An 18501-nucleotide genomic window follows, 5' to 3' on the forward strand; every position below is an offset into this window, starting at 1 on the left:
GTCTGTTCAAGTGTGGTGTATATGGAGCAATACTGCCACCTTGTGTGAATAAAGAGCATTTTTTAATAAAGGTAAAATGAGAAGGTTGGCAGTCTTTGAGGAAGGACTGCTTTTCTGCATATTTAAATCTCTCTGCAGACTTTTATAGTTCCCCCTGTGTGGTTTGTTTCTTCTTTTATTTTAATAGATATTTTTTATTAGAGAAGTTGTGAACTTACAAAACAATCCTGTATAATATGCAGAATTCTCATCCATCACCCCTCCACCAATACCTTGCATTGTTGTGGGACATTCGTTACAGATTGTGAAAGAACATTATCAAACTATTATCACTAACTGTGGTCCATAGCTTATATTTGGTGTATTTCTTCCATACAACCCATATTATTAACACTGTGTATTAGTATTAGACATTTAATAGGTCATGAGAGAACACTCATATTTGTACTAACTACAGTCCATCTTCCACCACATGGTTCACTGTGTTATACAGTCCCATGCCTTGTACAATCTATCCAAGGTGTGCACACAGTGGCTCTCTCTTTGGTCACAAAATTGTGTGGTCATTGCCTCAGAAAATTTTTGAACCTTTTCCCTAGTCCAAAAAAAACAAATTCCATTCGCCTCTATTATTGACCCTTAGCGTTGATATGGTACCTTCTTTGACATTGATGCATGAATATTACAATATTGCTGTTAACTTTAGTCGATAAATTACATTAATTGTATTTTTCCATGCATCATCATATTCTTACCACCTTGTAATAGTGACATATACTTGTTCTAGTTCTTAGAAGGATATTCTTGTATTTGTACTCTTAACCACAATCCACATCCATGTCCAGGTTCACTATGTTATTCAGCCCCTAGATTGTTTTCTAGCTTTCTTTCAATTGACATTTACCTCCCTAATCTACCCCTTTCAGCCACAGTCCCATTTATAAACCAGCCATGTTAGTTATGCTCACTATAATGTGTTACCATGAACTTTATCCATTTTCTCTCTTTTATAGTAAAGCTAATTAAAAATTCTACATACATTAAGCAGTTTACCCCCTCTCAGCCCTCATCCTATCTCCTCGTAACCTAAACTCTAGGTTTTAACCGCTATGTTTATTGTATTTAGTTCGTATTAGTGAGACTATACAATATTTGTCCTTTTGTGTCTGGCTTATTTCACTCAGCACAATGTCCTCAAGGTTCATCCATGTTATCGTATGTATCCTAATTTCATTTCTTCTTACAGCAGCATATTATTCCATTGCACGTATATACCACATTTTGTTTATCAGTTCATTGGCTGATGTACACTTGGGTTGGTTCCACCTTTTGGCAATTGGGAATATGCCACTATGAATATTGGTGTGCAAATGTCTGTTTACGTCACAGTTTTCAGTTCTTCTGGATATATTCCTAGTAGAGGGATTCCTGGATCATATGGCGGTTTTACATTTAGCTTCTCCAGGAACCACCAAACTGTCTTCCACAGAGGCTGCACCATTCTATATTCCCACCAACAGTGATGGAGTGTTCCTATTTCTCCACATCCTCTCCAGCACTTACTTTCTGTTTTTTTAATAATGGCCATTCTATGAGGTGTGAGATGATAGCTCATTTTAATTTTGTTTTGCATTTCCCTAATAGCTAGTGATAGTGAACATTTTTTCATGTGCTTTTTGGTCATTTCTATTTACTCTTTGGAGAAATGTCTAAGTCTTTTGCCCATTTTTAAATTGAATTGCTTGCCCTTTTATTGTTGAGTTGTATGATCTCCTTGTATAGTACGGAAATAAAATCCTTATTGGATATGTGGTTTCCAAATATTTTCTGCCATTCAGTAGGCTGCCTTTTTACCTCCTTGATTAAGTCCTGTGAAACATGAAAGTATTCACTTTTGAGGAGGTTCCATTTATCCATTTTTTCCTCTCATTGTTTGTGCTTTAGGTATAAGGTTTAAGAACCCATGCACCTACCACCAGGTCTTGAAAATGTTTTCCTACATTCTTTTCTAGGAGTTTCATAGCTGTAGCTTTTCTATTTAGGTCTTTGGTCTGTTTTGAGTTAATTTTTGTATATGGAATGAGATCAGGTCCTTTTTCTTTCTTTTGGGTATGGATATTCAGGTCTCCAAGCACCATTTGTTAAATAGACTGTTCTGCCCCAGCTGGGTGGGCTTGACAGCCTTGTCAAAAATCAGTTGACCATAGATATGAGGGTCTGTTCCTGAACCATCAGTTAGATTCTGTTGGTCTGTGGTCTTTCTTTATGCGAGTACCATGCTGGTTTTTTTTAAAACCACTGTATCTAGGAATATGGTCTAAAGTCTGGAAGTGAGAGTCCTCCAACCTTGTTCTTCCCTGGCTATTTGGGGTCCCTTACCCTTCCAAAGAGGTTTTCCATTTCTTTAAAAAAGGCTGCTGGGATTTTTGTTGGGATTGCATTGAATCTGTGTATCAGTTTGTGTAGAATTGCCATATTAATGATGTTTAGTCTTTTAATCCATAAACATGGAATTTCTTCCTTTTATTTATGTCTTCTTTTATTTCTTGTAGCAATACATTGTAGTTTTCTGCATACAAGTGCTTCAAGTCCTTGGTTAAGTTTATTCTTAAATATTTGATTCTTTTAGTCGCTATAGCAAATGGAGTTTTTTTCCCCTGATTTCCTCCTCAGATTGCACATTACTAGTGTATAGAAACATTACTGATTTTTGCATATTAATTTTGTATCCTGTCACTCTGCTGAATTCAAATATTAGCTCTAGCAGCTTTATTGTAGATTTTTTGGGACTTTCTAAGTATAGGATCATATCATCTGTGAATAGTGAAAGTTTTACTTCTTCCTTTCTGAATTGAATGCCTTTTAATACTTTTCTTTATCTTGCCTGATTGCTCTAGCAAGAACCTCTAGCACTTTATTGAGCAGCAGTGGTGACAGTGGGCATCCTTGTCTTGTTGCCAATCTCAACAAGAAAGCTTTCAGTCTTTCACCATTGAGTACAATGTTAGCTGTGGGTTTTTCATATACGCCCTTTATCATGTTGAGAGAGTTTTCTTCAAATCTTATCTTTTGGAGTATTTTTAACAAGAAAAGGTGCTGTATTTTGTCATATGCCTTTTCTGCATCAATCAAATGATCATGTGATTTTTCTTTGATTTATTAATGTGATGTATTATGCTGATTGATTTTCTTGTGTTGAACCATACTTGCCTGCCTGGTATAAAATCCACTTGATCATGATAAATAATTATTTTTTAATATATTTTTTTGAAAAATTCTTTTAAACTGTTGTTGGATTTTATTAGTATTTTGTTTAAGGATTTTTCATCTATTTTCATTAGGGAAATAGATTTCTGATTTTCTTTTTTTCATAATATCTTTTTCTGGCTTTGGTATTAGGGTGATATTTGCTTTGTAGAATAAATTTGATAGCGTTCCTTCCTGTTCCATTTTTTTGGTCACGAATTTGAGTAGGAATTGGTGTTAGATCTTCTTTGAGTGCTTGGTAGAATTCATCTGTGAAGCCATCTGATCTAGGGCTTTTCATTTTGGGGAGCTGTTTGATGACTATTTTAATCTCTTTACTTGCAGTTGGTTTGTTGAGGGCTTCTATTTCTTCCAGGGTCAGAGTAGGTTAGGTTGTTCGAATGTTCCTAGGAATTTGCCCATTTCATCTACATTGTCTATTTTGTTGTTGTACATTTGTTCATAGTACCCTCTTATGATCTCTTCTTATTGCTGTATGGTTAGTAGTAATGTACCCATTTTCATTTCTGATTTTATTTATTTGCATCCTCTCCCTTTTTTTCTTTGTCTAGCTAATGGTTTGTTGATTTTGTTGATCTTCTTGAAGAACCAACTGCTGGTTTTTTTATTCTATTTTTTGTTTTTGGTTTCATTTGTTTCTGCTCTAATCTTTGTTAATTTATTCCTTCAGCTTGCTTTTGGAATAATTTACTGTTCTTTTTAGTTCCTTCAGCTGTTTAAGTAGGTCATTGATTTTAGCTCTTCTTTTTTTTAATATAAACAGTGAGGGCTATAATTTTCCCTTTCAGTACTGCTTTACGTGCACACCATAGTTTCTTTTTTTTTAAAGATTTATTTTATTTATTTATTTCTCTCCCCTTTCCCCCTTATTGTCTGCTTTCTGTGACCATTTGCTGTGTGTTATTCTGTGTCTGCTTGCGTTATTCGGTGACACTGGGAAACTGTCTCTTTTTTCTGGTGTCATCTTGCTGTGTCAGTTCTCTGTGTGTGTGGTGCCATTCCTGGGCGGGGTGCACTTTTTTCACATGGGGTGGCTCTCCTTGTGGGGCGCACTCCTTGCACGTGGGCACCCTACGCAGGGGCGCCCCTGTGTGGCACGGCATTCCTTGCGCCGCAGCACTGTGCATGGGCCAGCTTACCACACGGGTCAGGAGGCCCAGGGGATTGAACCTTGGACCCTTCATATGGTAGATGGATGCTCTTATCAGTTGAGCCTTTCTGCTTCCCATAGTTTCTTATATGTTGTGTTCTTGTTTTCATTTGTCTCAAGACATTTACTGATTTCTCTTGAAATTTCTTCTTTGAGCCACTGATTATTTAAGAACTTTTTTTTTTAAAGATTTATTTATTTATTTAATTCCCCTCCCCTCCCCCGGTTGTCTGTTCTCTGTGTCTTTTTGCTGCGTTTTGTTTCTTTGTCCGCTTCTGTTGTCAGCGGCACGGAAAGTGTGGGCGGCACCATTCCTCGGCAGGCTGCACTTTCTTTTGTGCTGGGCGGCTCTCCTTACGGGTGCACTCCTTGCACGTGGGCTCCCCTGCGCGGGGGACACCCCTGTGTGGCATGGCACTTCTTGCGTGCATCAGCACTGCGCATGGGCCAGCTCCACACGGGTCAAGGCGGCCTGGGGTTTGAACCGCGGACCTCTCATGTGGTAGACGGACGCCCTACCCACTGGGCCAAGTCCGTTTCCCAAGAACATGTTGTTTTAATCTCCATATATTTGTGAATTTTCCCTTTTTTGTTCCTGTTGTTGATTTCCAGCTTTATTCCATTATGATCAAAGAAAGTGCTGTGTATAGTTTCGACCTTGTTGAATTTATGAGATCTGCTTTGTGACCCAACATATGGTCTATCCTGGAGAATGATCCATGAGCACTTGAGAAGAATGTATATCTTGCTATTTTGGGGTGCATTGTTCTGTATATGTCTATTAGATTTAGCCCATTTAACATATTATTCAGGGTCTTTGTTTCTTTATTGATCCTGTGCCCAGATGTTCTATCTAGTGCTGAGAATGGTATATTGAAGTCTCTAACTATTTTTGTAGAGACATCTATTCTTCAGTTTTGCCAGTGTTTGCCTCCTGTAATTTGGGGCATCCTGTTAAGTGCTATACATTTATGATTGTTATGTCTTCCTAGCGAATTGCCCCTTTCATAATATATAATGTTCTTCCTTGTGTCTAATAACAGCTTTACTATTCAAGTCTATTTCATCTCATCTAAGTATAGCTATTTCAGCTTTTTTTTTGGTTTCTATATGCATGGAATATCTTTTTCAGCCTTTCACTTTCAGTCTATTTGTATACTTCGGTCTAAGGTGAGTCTCTTTTAGACAGCATATAGATGGCTCATATTTTCTTATTGATTCCATCAGTTGATGTCTTTTGATTGGAATGTTTAATCTACTAATATTCAATGTTATTGTAAAGGCAGTTTTAGACCTATTTTGATCTTTGCATTTTGTCTTTCATGTCTTATTTTCACCACTCTTTTTATATTTTTAGTTAGTTTTACTGATATAATTTTTATTTCTGAACTCTTCTTCCAAGCCTTTCTCTCCTGTTTTTTTTTTTCAGGCTGGTGCACTCCCTTTAGTAGTTCCTGCAAAGCCAGTCTCTTGGTTCCAAACTCAGTTTCTTTTTATCTGTGAATATTCTAAAATCACCCTCATTTTTGAAAGACAGTCTTCCTTCGTGTAAGAATCTTCACTGGCAGTTTTCATCTTTCTGTATCTTAAATATATTATACCACTTCCTTCTTGCCTCCATGGTTTCTGATGAAAAATCAGCACTTAATCTTATTGGGCATCCTTGTATGTGAGGAATATCTTTTCTCTTGCTGCTGTTCTCTTTTTATCTTTGGCATTTGACATTCTGATTAGTATGTCTCAGTAGGTATATTTGTATTTATTCGGATGGGAGTATGTTGTATTTCTTGGACATGGATATCTAAGTACTGCAACAGGGTTGGGAAATTTTCTACCATTATTTCCTCAGTTATCCTTCTGCCCCTTTTCCCTTCTTTTCTCCTGGGACACCCATGACACATTTGTTTGCATCTCTCTTTCTCTGAGACCATGTTCAAATTTTTCCCATTCTTTTCTTTATCTGTGTGTGTTTTTTTGTTTTGTTTTATTTTGAGGTACTGGAGTTGGGAATTGAACCCAGGACCTCATATGTGGGAAGCTGGTGCTCAACCTCTGAGTCACATTGGCTCCCCTGAGTTGTTTTTTTTTGTTTGTTTGCTTGTTGTTTTTTGTTTTTGTTTTTTTTTTTAGTAGGCATGTAGGAACTGAACCTGGGACCTCCCATATGGGAAACAGGTGCTCAATGGCTTGAGCCACATCCACTTCCCTTTATCTGTTCTTTTGTATGTTTCCTTTTGGATGCCCTGCCTTCAGGTCCACAGGTGTGCACAACAGTCTTGTCTGTTCATGCCCGAAGCGACTGCAGTTTCCTAGAGAGGCTGAAGGAGCATTATCCCTCCCCCTGTCAGGGAAGGAAATGGTGTCAGATATGTGTACAACAGTCTAGTCCATGTGGGCTGAAAGTGGCTGCATTTGCCTGGGGAGACTGAGGGAGCACTATCCCTCCTGCCCTGTCAGGGGTGGGGTTGGAGCCACTAGAGTACCTAACAGTCTAGTCCATGTGGGCCAAAAGCACCAGTAGTTGCCTGGAGAGAATGAGGAAACACCACCCCGCTCCTGCCCTCTTGTTGTGGGTAGAGCCACAGGTGTTCAACAGTCTAGTCCATGAAAGTGCTGGCAGTTGCCTGGAGAGACTAGGAACCATCGTACCCCCTCCTGTCCTTTTGGGGGCGGGGATGTAGCCACATGGGTATAGATCAACAATCTAGTCTGTGCTGGCTGAAAGTGACTATAGTAGCCCAGATAGGTTGGTATAGGTCACCCCAACTTCCTCCCTGTCAGAGGGAGTTATTAATCTGGAGGCTAGGGCAGAATCCAATCTAGGTGGAAAGAAGCCAGTCACTACCTGCACTGTGATTTTTCAATCTGTCCTACTTCCCCTCATGCTGAGGAGAGACTTAAAATAGAGGCTACCAACCCGTTTCTGACTTGGACAGGTTCAAACTTTAGCTGTTCTTAGAATTGGACTTTAACCAGCTGAATTTACTAGTCAGTAGCAGAAGTCAGTGCCCAACCATCTCTTCCTTACCCGTTTTTTGGAAATGGAACTTCCCACTCCAGCCAGGAAATAACTCCTGAGGCATCTTGTGCTGCCAGCGGGGGATGGGCACCGGCCTCTGCCATGTGGAGTGCCCTACTCATGAATCTTCACTGCAGACGGGCAGTCTCCTCCTTCCATTCTTCCAAGGATGGTGCAAGATGTTCTTCTGGTTTCCTGCCCCCCAAACAGGTGATTTAGAAAGCTCTGGGTGATTACTAACGTACACTATAGGACCAGCTGACTCTTGGTGCTCCTTACTCTTCCACCATCTTGCCCTTCCTCCATCTTGCCCTTCCTCCATCCATTTGCATGTTTCTTACTTTTGTTTTGTCTCTCCTTAGACTTGATTGTCTGCTTAAATGGTTACAGATTGATTACACCAGGGGTGGTTATGTAGAAGTTTTAAGAATATAAGAGTATAACTCAAATGAAATTAATCTTAAAGAGAGAACACTGCTAATGTTATAAGTAGCTCTTCTCAAGGACTGTAAGAAACTTGTCTCTGCATAAAAGTGGGGTTAGCATAAAACCTTCCTATCTTTTGTGAATGTCCTTCTTAATCCCAGGTTTTAACCCAGGACTTCCTACTCCTGCTTGTGTTCCCTGCTTCAAGTAGGGAACTAGTAGTCACAAAGAATTATTACTTCTGCAGAAAGCAGTAATTAGGAGGCATTAACTAAATGTTTAAATGAAAAAGCATTTTATTTGCATTTTGGTATGTTTTCCTATCCTATTTAGTTTGTATTCAGTAGGTAGGTTACAAATTTGTTTTATTTTAAGAGTGTATGTAACTATTTGTGTAAAATAGAAAATAGCTCAAAATATAAGCCTTTACTTGTAATCTGTTTTATCATATCACTCACTCATGCTTTTGATGTCATTCATTTGAAGTAGTCTTAAAACTGACAAATGTCCAGTTAACAGCTAGTGAACAAGTGGGGATTAAGTTCTTCCCTGGAGACTACTATTGTACATTAAAACTTTCCTTGATTTTTAAAACATATTTTACATATAATTACCTTGAATTGATAATACCTAGCTCATTTAACTTATATAGTGGAATTTAAGACTGTTTATTCTCTAACATGATAGTTAACATGCTGATTGTTTAATTTTAAAGTAAGCACCATCAAATAAAATGCTACCCCTTTAATCTTTCAGTTTTTTCTTTTATCCAGGCTAATTTTTTCATAATATTAATACTTGATAGGTGATAATTGTATGTTACTCATTATATCTCACATTTATCATACATGTGCTTTTTATAACATCATATTAGAGTGATTCACTATGTATTCATAATGCAAGACTGGTTTAATTTTGTTAACATTAGATATTTTTCCTTTACTAAACTCACACATTTCATCTCTTGTAGGGACATATGTTATCATTACTCCATGCACACATAGTCACATGGGACTATTTTGACATATTGTTCATTGTGACATGAAGGTTGTTTTTCTGAAGTTATGTAAATTCTGTTTATTAAACTTTAAAAATTTTTATTTTGTCCTATGTTAATGTTATTTTTAAAGAATTTTTTGTTTTTTCTTATTTGAGAGAAATGTATAAATTTTTTTTTTATATTTATATACAATTTAGTTTGCCAACCCAGACTTTATGGAATCCATCTCAGATGTTGTTGATGAAGTAATACAGAACTGTCCCATTGATGTACGTCGTCCGCTGTATAAGGTATAAGCTGCTTGGGTAAGGTACTCTGATTTCATTTAAAATTAAAGGCCCTGATTCTTAACATTCATAAATAGGTTATTAATACCAATATGAAGACATTCCTATTTCACCTTCTTTTTATAGGAATTATTAAACTTTGAAATTCACCATATTTGTAAAAGATTTTATTTGGAGGGAGAATGGCCAACTAGAAGTATTTAATTTAAATAATGTTTATCTTTTATCTTATCTGGCAAACTGTATTTTAAATTGGACAGTTTTAGCTATACATATTCATTGAAAGAGAGGTACTTTTCCCTCATGCTTCTCATGAATTCTGTTGGTCTTGTTTTTGTGCATGTATAGGTTTATTACAAAATATGGTGTTTTATCATAGAAGGTAGATCCTGAAATGGAGTAGTCAAATGGAAAATTTTCATGCAAATGGAAAATTTTCATGCTATATTTCATGCTTTGTAGGGAATTGTACAATTTGAAATGAGAATAATCTATCCATGTAAAGATTGAATAAGATAACATATTTCTGACAACCAAATATTGAGAGTATAAAGTGATGGTCTTTCAGCCTTTCTTCATCTTTAACCTTTTTTTGATGAAACATTAGCACTCAACCCCAAGAATTTATCTTATCTGAAAAAAAAGGATTCAGTAAATTTTGTTATATCTATACAATAGAATATTATGTATTCTTTAAAAAGAATTAGATAAATAAATATAAATTCAAATGAAAGGGTGTTCCAGTATATAGTAAGTGAAAAAGCAAGTTGTAGAATTTACACATAGTATTATTTCATTTTATATAAAAATACAGATTTCATATACTTAAAAGATTTTGACTGATGTATACTAACCTCTTAAAATTAAAAAAAAATCTCTGGAGGGTGGGATAATGGATGATTTTTAGTTTCTACTTTTCATGTTTTAGAAATGTTTGAAATTTCATAGTGAGCAAAAATTATTTCTATAATTGGAAAAAGTTTTCCCATATTGACAACTTTTCCATCTCTTGTTATGAGATAAATTCCTTAGCCTCAGTGTTTGAAATGATATGATTGAATAAGCTAATACAATGTTTTCTATTGTTTAGAAAAGAGAAGATGCTGTTTTCTCTTGTTACTTGTCCAAGGTCACCTGAAAGAATTGTTCTCTTATCTGTTCCTCTGTGTAGAGAGTCCACCCCATCCTGTCTGACTAGTAATTTCATACTGATAACATTTCCAGTGTTGAAATTATTAAATTGTTAAATAATACTGTGCTAAATATTAAAATGAAGAAAAACAGTATGTACTAATCCTGAACTCAAGAAAACTTATAGACTAATGAGACAATGCTAGCATACAAGAAAAATATTTATCATTCTATAGGAACATACACTGACATAGTATTCATTTTATCATATGTATAGGGTGGTGGTATATCAAATATCTAAACCAATGAAAGAGTCATTGAGGAGGATTAAAAGTGGGCAAGGAATATGGTTTAAAAAGAAGAAGAGAAAAGTATGAGGTTTGGGGGCTATGAATAAGAATGCCTTTTGTGGAAGATGCTAATATAAGGTTTCTTTGACTTGAGTATGTCTCTCCCCTCACCACTCTCTGCAGATCTAGCCTCAGATTTCCTTCTACTTTCTAGACACTTCCAGTTGACTGTTCTCTTGCCAATTAAAAAACAATATATATGTATAATCCCTGCTAATTACTCTACGTCTATTCATTAAATTCTCTTCTCCTTGTTATCCTAACTAGAAAAGTTAAGATATATCAAAGCAACTGCAAAGTGGTTACCTAGTATCATTAGATGAGGTGGGACACTAGTTAGTTACAAATGTGCCTCCAGAATCATTCTAATAGTGACTGTATAATAAAGAGTGAATAAGGGGTGTTGGTTATCTACTATCACTGTAATTAAACTTCTTAAACAGTGATAGATGTGTAAGTCAGCAGTTTCTTAAGAATCATTTGGCTGAAGGAGATGAGAAAAGAATCCATTGTGAAGAGAGTCATGAATGATGGGTCGAAGAAGCCTAAATAAACATATAGTCTTAGAAGGAGTTGGTTTTGGGTGAAGATCAGAAAATACAGCTTAAGAAATACAAGAGCATTTTAATCCAGTTACTTACATTGCCTAGTATATTCTTGAAATCTCGGCAACTTTGAGTTTCTTCCATTTACAAACAGATTTTACTTGAAGGATCCATGCTATCATTCACAGACTTTTAAAAGATCATTTAATAAATAGCTACATTTTATTGAATGCTTATCTGGCAAGAACTGGATTAAGTACCTTCCCTACAGCAACCTTCGTGGGGGTAGGTACTGTTTCTCTTCCCATTTCAGATAAAACTGGAACTAAGACTCAAGAGAGAGAACCTAACTTGACCAAGGTCATACTCTAGTAAGTGCTATTCTATATTTAGTGAGTTTTAGTGTGTGCAGTGCCTCTGATAGGTGCTTAAAATGCATTATGTCTTTTAATCCTCACATACATCTCTTGAGTAAAATAATATTCTGCCTCTTTACATGTCAGAAGATTAAATTTTGTGGAAGGGTTAAGTGCTAGGTAAAATCATATAGCTACTAAGTGGCAGAGTTGAATTTTGAGCTCATTAACTTGATATTCCAAAACTCATGTTTTTTCATCATACCATAGTGAAGACTATATAAAATTTCAGAGGAAAATGACTCTCTAAAGAGTGAAGGTCTGTGCCTGACTGCTTCACCATTAGGATAATGATTTCTTATCAGTGTTTTTAGAAGGGTTTTAGTTTGGCCCTGGATATCAAGTTTGTGCTAGATAAATCTTGTGCTCCATCGACTGCATTACAGCAGTTTCCATGGGGCCTCTCCAGTCTTATTGCAGCCTTGCAAGTGACTTAGAATTCAACTCAGCTCGAGTTGAGAGGTGGGAGGGGTGATGGATTTGACTATGTTTTCATCCTTTTTTGTCCTGCATTCAAGTTCTGTACTCTGGGACACAAATGAGACTGTCACCCTTTGCCACGTTTCTAATATATTGGTCAGGGTAGACTAAAATATGTAATGGAAAAAATTAATCCTGTAATCTCTGTGGCATAATAGTAAAGACTTTTTTTTATTGCTCAGGATACATATCCAGTGTGGGTTGGCAACAGATTCTACCACCATCTTTTAGCTGCATTATCTGGAACACATTATGTCTTTGGTCACTATTGCAGGGAAATAGACAGCTGGTAGATCTCATCCATGGACCATTACTAATCGTGGCCCAGACTTACTGCCTGGGAGAGGGAATTAGCAATGGCATGGGAGGGCTGTAATGGAATGTTTGGTGGGCAAACATTGGGCTTTCTTTCCCAAACAAGGGACTTGATGAGTAAATTGAAGTTTAACATTGAGGCCTAAAAACGCCAGTTTTCTGTATTTTATTTTATTTTATTTTATTTTTTAATTTTTTTATTTTTTATTGACTTTGTAATAATATTACATTAAAAATATATATGTGAGGTCCCATTCAACCCCACCCCCCCACCCCCCCTCTCCCCCCCCCCCCAACAACACTCGTTCCCATCATCATGACACATCCATTGGATTTGGTAAGTACATCTTTGGGCACCTCTGCACCTCATATACATTGGTTCACATCATGGCCCATACTCTCCTCTATTCCATCATGTAGGCCCTGTGAGGATTTACAATGTCCGGTGATTACCTCTGAAGCACCATCCAGGGCAGCTCCATGTCCCGAAGACGCCTCCACCTCTCATCTCTTCCTGCCTTTCCCCATACCCTTTGTCCATTATGTCCACTTTTCCCAATCCAATGCCACCTCTTCTATGTGGACACTGGATTGGTTGTGTCCATTGCACCTTTATGTCAAGAGGAGGCTCAGATTCCACCTGGATGCTGGATGCAATCCTCCCATTTTCAGTTGTAATCACTCTAGGCTCCATGGTGTGGTGGTTGTCCTTCTTCACCTCCATCTTAGCTGAGTGTGGTAAGTCCAATAAATCAGATTGCAGGTGCTAGAGTCTGTTGAGGCTCAGGATCTGGCTATCACATTGTCAGTCCAGAGATTCAAATCCCCTAAATATATCTTAAACCCCAACATTAACTGCACCTCCAGCACATTAGCATGAAAGTCTTATGAAGGGAGATCCCATCTGAGTCCAGATTCATCACACATAAACACCATTTCCAAAGAGGGGCCATCTGCCCTGGTAGTTAACCCCATCGGCCATGACCATAACTCCCATGGGTCTCTTTAGCCCTCAAAGGAACCAATATCTGGGGGTTGTATCTGCTTTATCTGTCTCTCTGACTCTGCTCAGTTGTGCATGAGGGCAAACCTTCTGCCAGCCTCCAGACTCTTTTTTAGAAACTCGTAGCCATATAAACTCATTTCTCCTTTCCATTTCCCCCTTACTTTAGGTCAAACAGCATTTTAAAGTCATGGTATTTTATGTAGACATGGATATTCTGCTGATCCGCATTGAACCTTCCGTATAAGGTCATTTTCCAGTTGCATCATCAGTTGGTAGTTGATAGTGGTCCCTCGTTGCCAGGGAGGCTCATCCCCGGGTGTCATGTCCCACGCTGGGGGGAAGGCATTGCATTTACATGCTGAGTTTGGCTTCGAGACTGGCCACATTTGAGTAACATGAAGGCTGACAGAAGGAAATTCCCAGGCACAAAGTTGCTCTAGGCCTTGTTATTATTTTGGGTTTATCAGCTCACAAGCATAGTCATTAGTATCAGGGGCTCACTGTTGAACCCTCACTCCCTCCCGGTCCCCACCACTGTACCTGGGAGACTGTCGCTGCTCCCCTAGGGACCACGACAGAGCACCACTGGCCAGGAACCCAGTACCCCCCCCTACTGTGGTTTTTAATTGTTGCCACTATGAGTATATCCAAACATTACCATGCACCCTGGACATATGTTCTGTACCGCTCCCTGTCAGTCATATATCACCTGTCATTGGTATCCCAGTATCCCTCCATTGCCATTGTTGAAACACTCTGTGATCCAGAACTCCCCGAAATTTGAAGCCCAATATAATGTCATGGTCCCTTACTAGGGAATGGCATATAGCGATGAGTTTAAAGGATAGATAAAGAACTTGGATAAAGTTAGATAAAGAACTTAGATAAAGAATGTTGACTTGAAAAAATTCCACATCCTATTTTTTTCTTTTTTTCTTTCCCCCCCCCCCCCCTAATTATTCAGCTTTTCTTCACAGGAGTCCTAGACCACAGCAATGCATATATATAATATACAGCACTCCCACACATCCACCAGAAAACCTTTTCCCTTCCACAGTGATACTCTTACGCCCTATTCATATCATATTTACTTAAAGTGATGTACAGAGTCTGAGACATTAGCTTTCTAACAAGGTGACATCTGTGTTTACATTATGGTGCATACTTTAGGATACACAGTTCTTTACATTTTTAGTTATCCTATGTTTTACATTATAGTTTACATTATCAGTCTGTCATCTCCTATATGTTATGGTGTAATATTACATGTTTTATATCCATCCTTGTGTACTCTCAAAAAACTCCTCTCTTACCCCCCATTTACTTTGGTTCCACACATTTAACGTCCATTTTCCCTTCCACCTTGGTGCCCTCAGTGATAGCCAACCTCCGTTTCCTGAGGAGCCACTTCCAGAGATAGATGGAATAGTGTTCAGGGCCTAACTTGCTCAACTGCCCCAATGCCCTGGGAGCCACCCTTTCTCTCGAGGGATACTGTTCCCTCTATTGGATGGCATTAGTCCTCCCCAGGATGTGGGTCCACCCCCACTCTCACTACTTGGGTTTCTACCCCATGGTGTCACCCACTCTGGCAGAATGAGCATTTAGACATTCCCCAGGAGCCCGTCCTGCATCAGACCCTCCCCTCCGAGCATTCTAAACAGGTAACCCTCTTTATTATATTTTGATATGATTTTCTCGGCATTTTACTCTCCACCAACACCTGACCCTCTCCTGGTTCGTATGCTACCCCTCCCTCCCCCCACTTTTGGGCAACGTTACCCACCCGTCCCTCCCCAGCCACCCTCAAACCCGCAAAGCCCCAAGCAAAGGCAACCCCTTGCCCCCCTTTTATCTCTTCTTTGTGTTCATACTTACCACCATCTCGTCTTAAATTCCACCCCTGCAGACATCGGCTCATATCCTTCCTCCACCCTCCGATTTCCTGCAAGCCTATCGTTCAGTCTCTTGCTATCTAGGGCAGCTTGTTTATTTCATATCATTGAGGTCATGTAGTATTTGTCCTTCAATGTCTGGGTTGCTTCACTCAGCATAAGGTTCTCAAGATTCATCCATGTTATCACATGTGTTTGTAGTGTGTTTGTTCTTACAGCCGAGTAGTATTCCATTGTGTGTATATACCACATTTTATTGATCCACTCGTCTGTTGATGGGCATTTGGGTTGATTCCAACTTTTGGCAATAGTGAACAATGCTGCTATGAACATTGGTGTACATATATTGGTTTGTGTTCTTGTTTTCAGTTCTGCTGGGTATATTCCCAGCAGTGGTATTGCTGGGTCATATGGCAAATCTATGGCTAGTTTTTTGAGAAACCGCCATACTGTTCTCCAGAATGGTTGGATCCTTCTGCATTCCCACCAGCAGTGGATGAGTGTTCCCCTTCCTTCACATCCTCTCCAGCACTTGTATTCTTCTGTTTTTTTCATAGCTGCCAATCTTATGGGTGTAAGATGGTATCTCATTGTGGTTTTGATTTGCATTTCCCTGATAGCTAGAGATTTGGAACATTTTTTCATGTGCTTTCTTGCCATTTGTATTTCTTCTTCGGAGAAGTGTCTGTTTAAGTCTTTTTCCCATTTTTTAAATGGATTGTTTATCTTTTTATTTTCAAGATGTAGGAGTTCTTTATATATGCAAGTTATAAGTTTCTTATCAGATATATGATTGCCAAATATTTTCTCCCACTGTGTGGGCTCCCTTTTTACTTTCTTGACAAACTCCTTTGAGGTGCAGAAGGCTTTAATTTTGAGGAAGTCCCATTTATCTATTAGTTCTTTTGCTGCTCGTGCTTTTGGTGAGATATTCATAAATCCATTACCTATTACAAGGTCCTGTAGATGTTTCCCTACACTGCTTTCTAAGGTTTTTATGGTCTTGGCTCTTATATTTAGGTCTTTGATCCATCTTGAGTTGATCTTTGTATAAGGTGTGAGATGGTAATCCTCTTTCATTCTTCTACATATGGCTATCCAGTTCTCCAGACACCATTTGTTGAATAGGCCACTCTCTCCCAGTTGAGAGGGTTTGGTGGCTTTATCGAATATTATGTGGTTGTATATGTGAGGTTCTATATCAGAGCTTTCAATTCGATTCCATTGGTCTATATGTCTCTCCTTATGCCAATACCATGCTGTTTTCACCACCGTAGCTTTATAGTATGTTTTGAAGTCAGGTAGTGTGATTCCTCCAATTTCGTTTTTCTTTTTCAGTATGTCTTTGGCTATTCGGGGTCTCTTTCCTTTCCAAATAAATTTCATAGTTAGTTTTTCTAGTTCCTTAAAGAAGGCTGCATTGATTTTTATTGGGATTGCATTGAATGTGTAGATCAATTTTGGTAGGATAGACATCTTAATAATGTTCAGTCTTCCTATCCATGAACAAGGAATAGTCTTCCATTTATTTAGGTCTTCTTTGATTTCCTTGAACAATCTTGTATAGTTCTCAGTGTATAAGTTCTTTACCTCTTTAGTTAAATTTATTCCTAAGTATTTGATTTTTTTATTTACTATTGTGAATGGTATTTGTTTCTTGATTTCCTCCTGATCTTGCTCATTATTGGTGTACAGAAATGCTACTGATTTTTGCGCATTGATCTTATAACCTGCGACTTTACTAAACTCATTTATGAGTTCTAGAATCTTCGTTGTAGATCTCTCAGGGTTTTCTATGTATAGGATCATGTCATCTGCAAATAATGAAATTTTGACTTCTTCCTTTCCAATTTGAATGCCTTTTATTTCTGGTTCTTGCCTCAGTGCTCGAGCAAGTACTTCTAAGACAATGTTAAATAGGAGCGGCGACAGTGGGCATCCTTGTCTTGTTCCTGAGTTTAGAGGGAAGGAGTCTAGGATTTCTCCATTGTAAACAATATTGGCTTTAGGTTTTTCATATATACTCTTTATCATGTTCAAAAAATTTCCTTGTATTCCAATCATTTGGAGTGTTTTTATCAAGAAAGGGTGCTGTATTTTGTCAAATGCTTTTTCTGCATCAATAGATATAATCATGTGATTTTTTTCCTTCAATCTGTTTATATGGTGTATTACGTTGATTGATTTTCTTATGTTGAACCATCCTTGCATACCTGGGATGAATCCCACTTGGTCGTGGTGTATAATTCGTTTAATGTGTTGTTGAATACGATTAGTAAGTATTTTGTTAAGTATTTTTGCGTCTAGGTTCATTAGAGAAATTGGTCTGTAATTTTCCTTTCTTGTGATGTCTTTGTTTGGCTTTGGTACTAGGGTAATGTTGGCATCATAGAAGGAGTTGGGTAATGTTCTTTCTGTTTCGATGGTTTGGAATAGTTTCAGCAGGATTGGTGTCAGTTCTTTCCGGAATGTTTTATAGAATTCACCTGTGAAGCCATCTGGCCCTGGGCTCTTCTTAGTTGGGAGATTTTTAATAACTGATTCTATCTCTCTGCTTGTGATTGGTTTGTTAAGATCATCAATTTCTTCTTTTGTCAATATGGGCTGTTTATGTGTTTCTAGGAATTTGTCCATTTCCTCTAGATTGTCATTTTTGTTGGAATATAGTTTTTCAAAATATCCTCTTATGATAGTCTTTATTTCTGTGGGGTCAGTGGTGATATCGCCTTTCTCATTTCTTATTTTGTGTATTTGCATCTTCTCTCTTTTTTTCTTTGTTAGTGTTGCTAAAGGTTTGTCAATTTTGTTAATCTTCTCAAAAAACCAGCTCTTGGTCTTGTTTATCTGTTCAAGTGCTTTCTTATTTTCTATTTCATTTAGTTCTGCTCTTATCTTTGTTATTTCCTTCCTTCTTCTTCCTGTTGGGTTACTTTGTTGTTGTTTTTCTAATTCCTTCAAATGTGCAGTTAGTTCTTCAATTTTTGCTCTTTCTTCTTTTTTGATATATGAATTTATGGCTATAAACTTCCCTCTCAGTACTGCTTTTGCTGCATCCCATAAATTTTGGTATGTTGTGTTATCATTATCATTTGTTTCAAGGTAGTCATTGATTTCTTTTGAGATTTCCTCTTTGACCCACTGTTTTTCTAAGAGTGTGTTGTTTAATTTCCAAATCGTGGTGTGAAATCTGGGCTTCTTTCCCTTGCAAATCTCC

At 37.7% G+C, this 18501-nt stretch overlaps 1 protein-coding gene across 7 annotated transcripts in view; it reads left to right on the forward strand.

The window, feature by feature from the left end:
• Positions 1-18501, forward strand: part of ACTR3B (actin related protein 3B) — a 204945-nt gene that overhangs the window by 111965 nt on the left and 74479 nt on the right. For 6 of the 7 annotated variants that reach the window (XR_011648903.1, XM_058297577.2, XM_058297582.1 and 3 more), the window contains one exon: positions 9060-9152. The exons of the other annotated variant lie outside the window; for it this stretch is intronic. Coding sequence is in view for 5 of the 6 variants with exons in the window: in XM_058297577.2 (XP_058153560.1) it covers positions 9060-9152 (93 nt within the window). In the remaining variant the exon portion in view is untranslated. The remainder of the gene's footprint in view (positions 1-9059; positions 9153-18501) is intronic. 7 annotated transcript variants of the gene reach the window in all.

Source organism: Dasypus novemcinctus, chromosome 5, assembly GCF_030445035.2.
Source record: "Dasypus novemcinctus isolate mDasNov1 chromosome 5, mDasNov1.1.hap2, whole genome shotgun sequence".
Classification (NCBI taxonomy): Eukaryota; Metazoa; Chordata; class Mammalia; order Cingulata; family Dasypodidae; genus Dasypus; species Dasypus novemcinctus.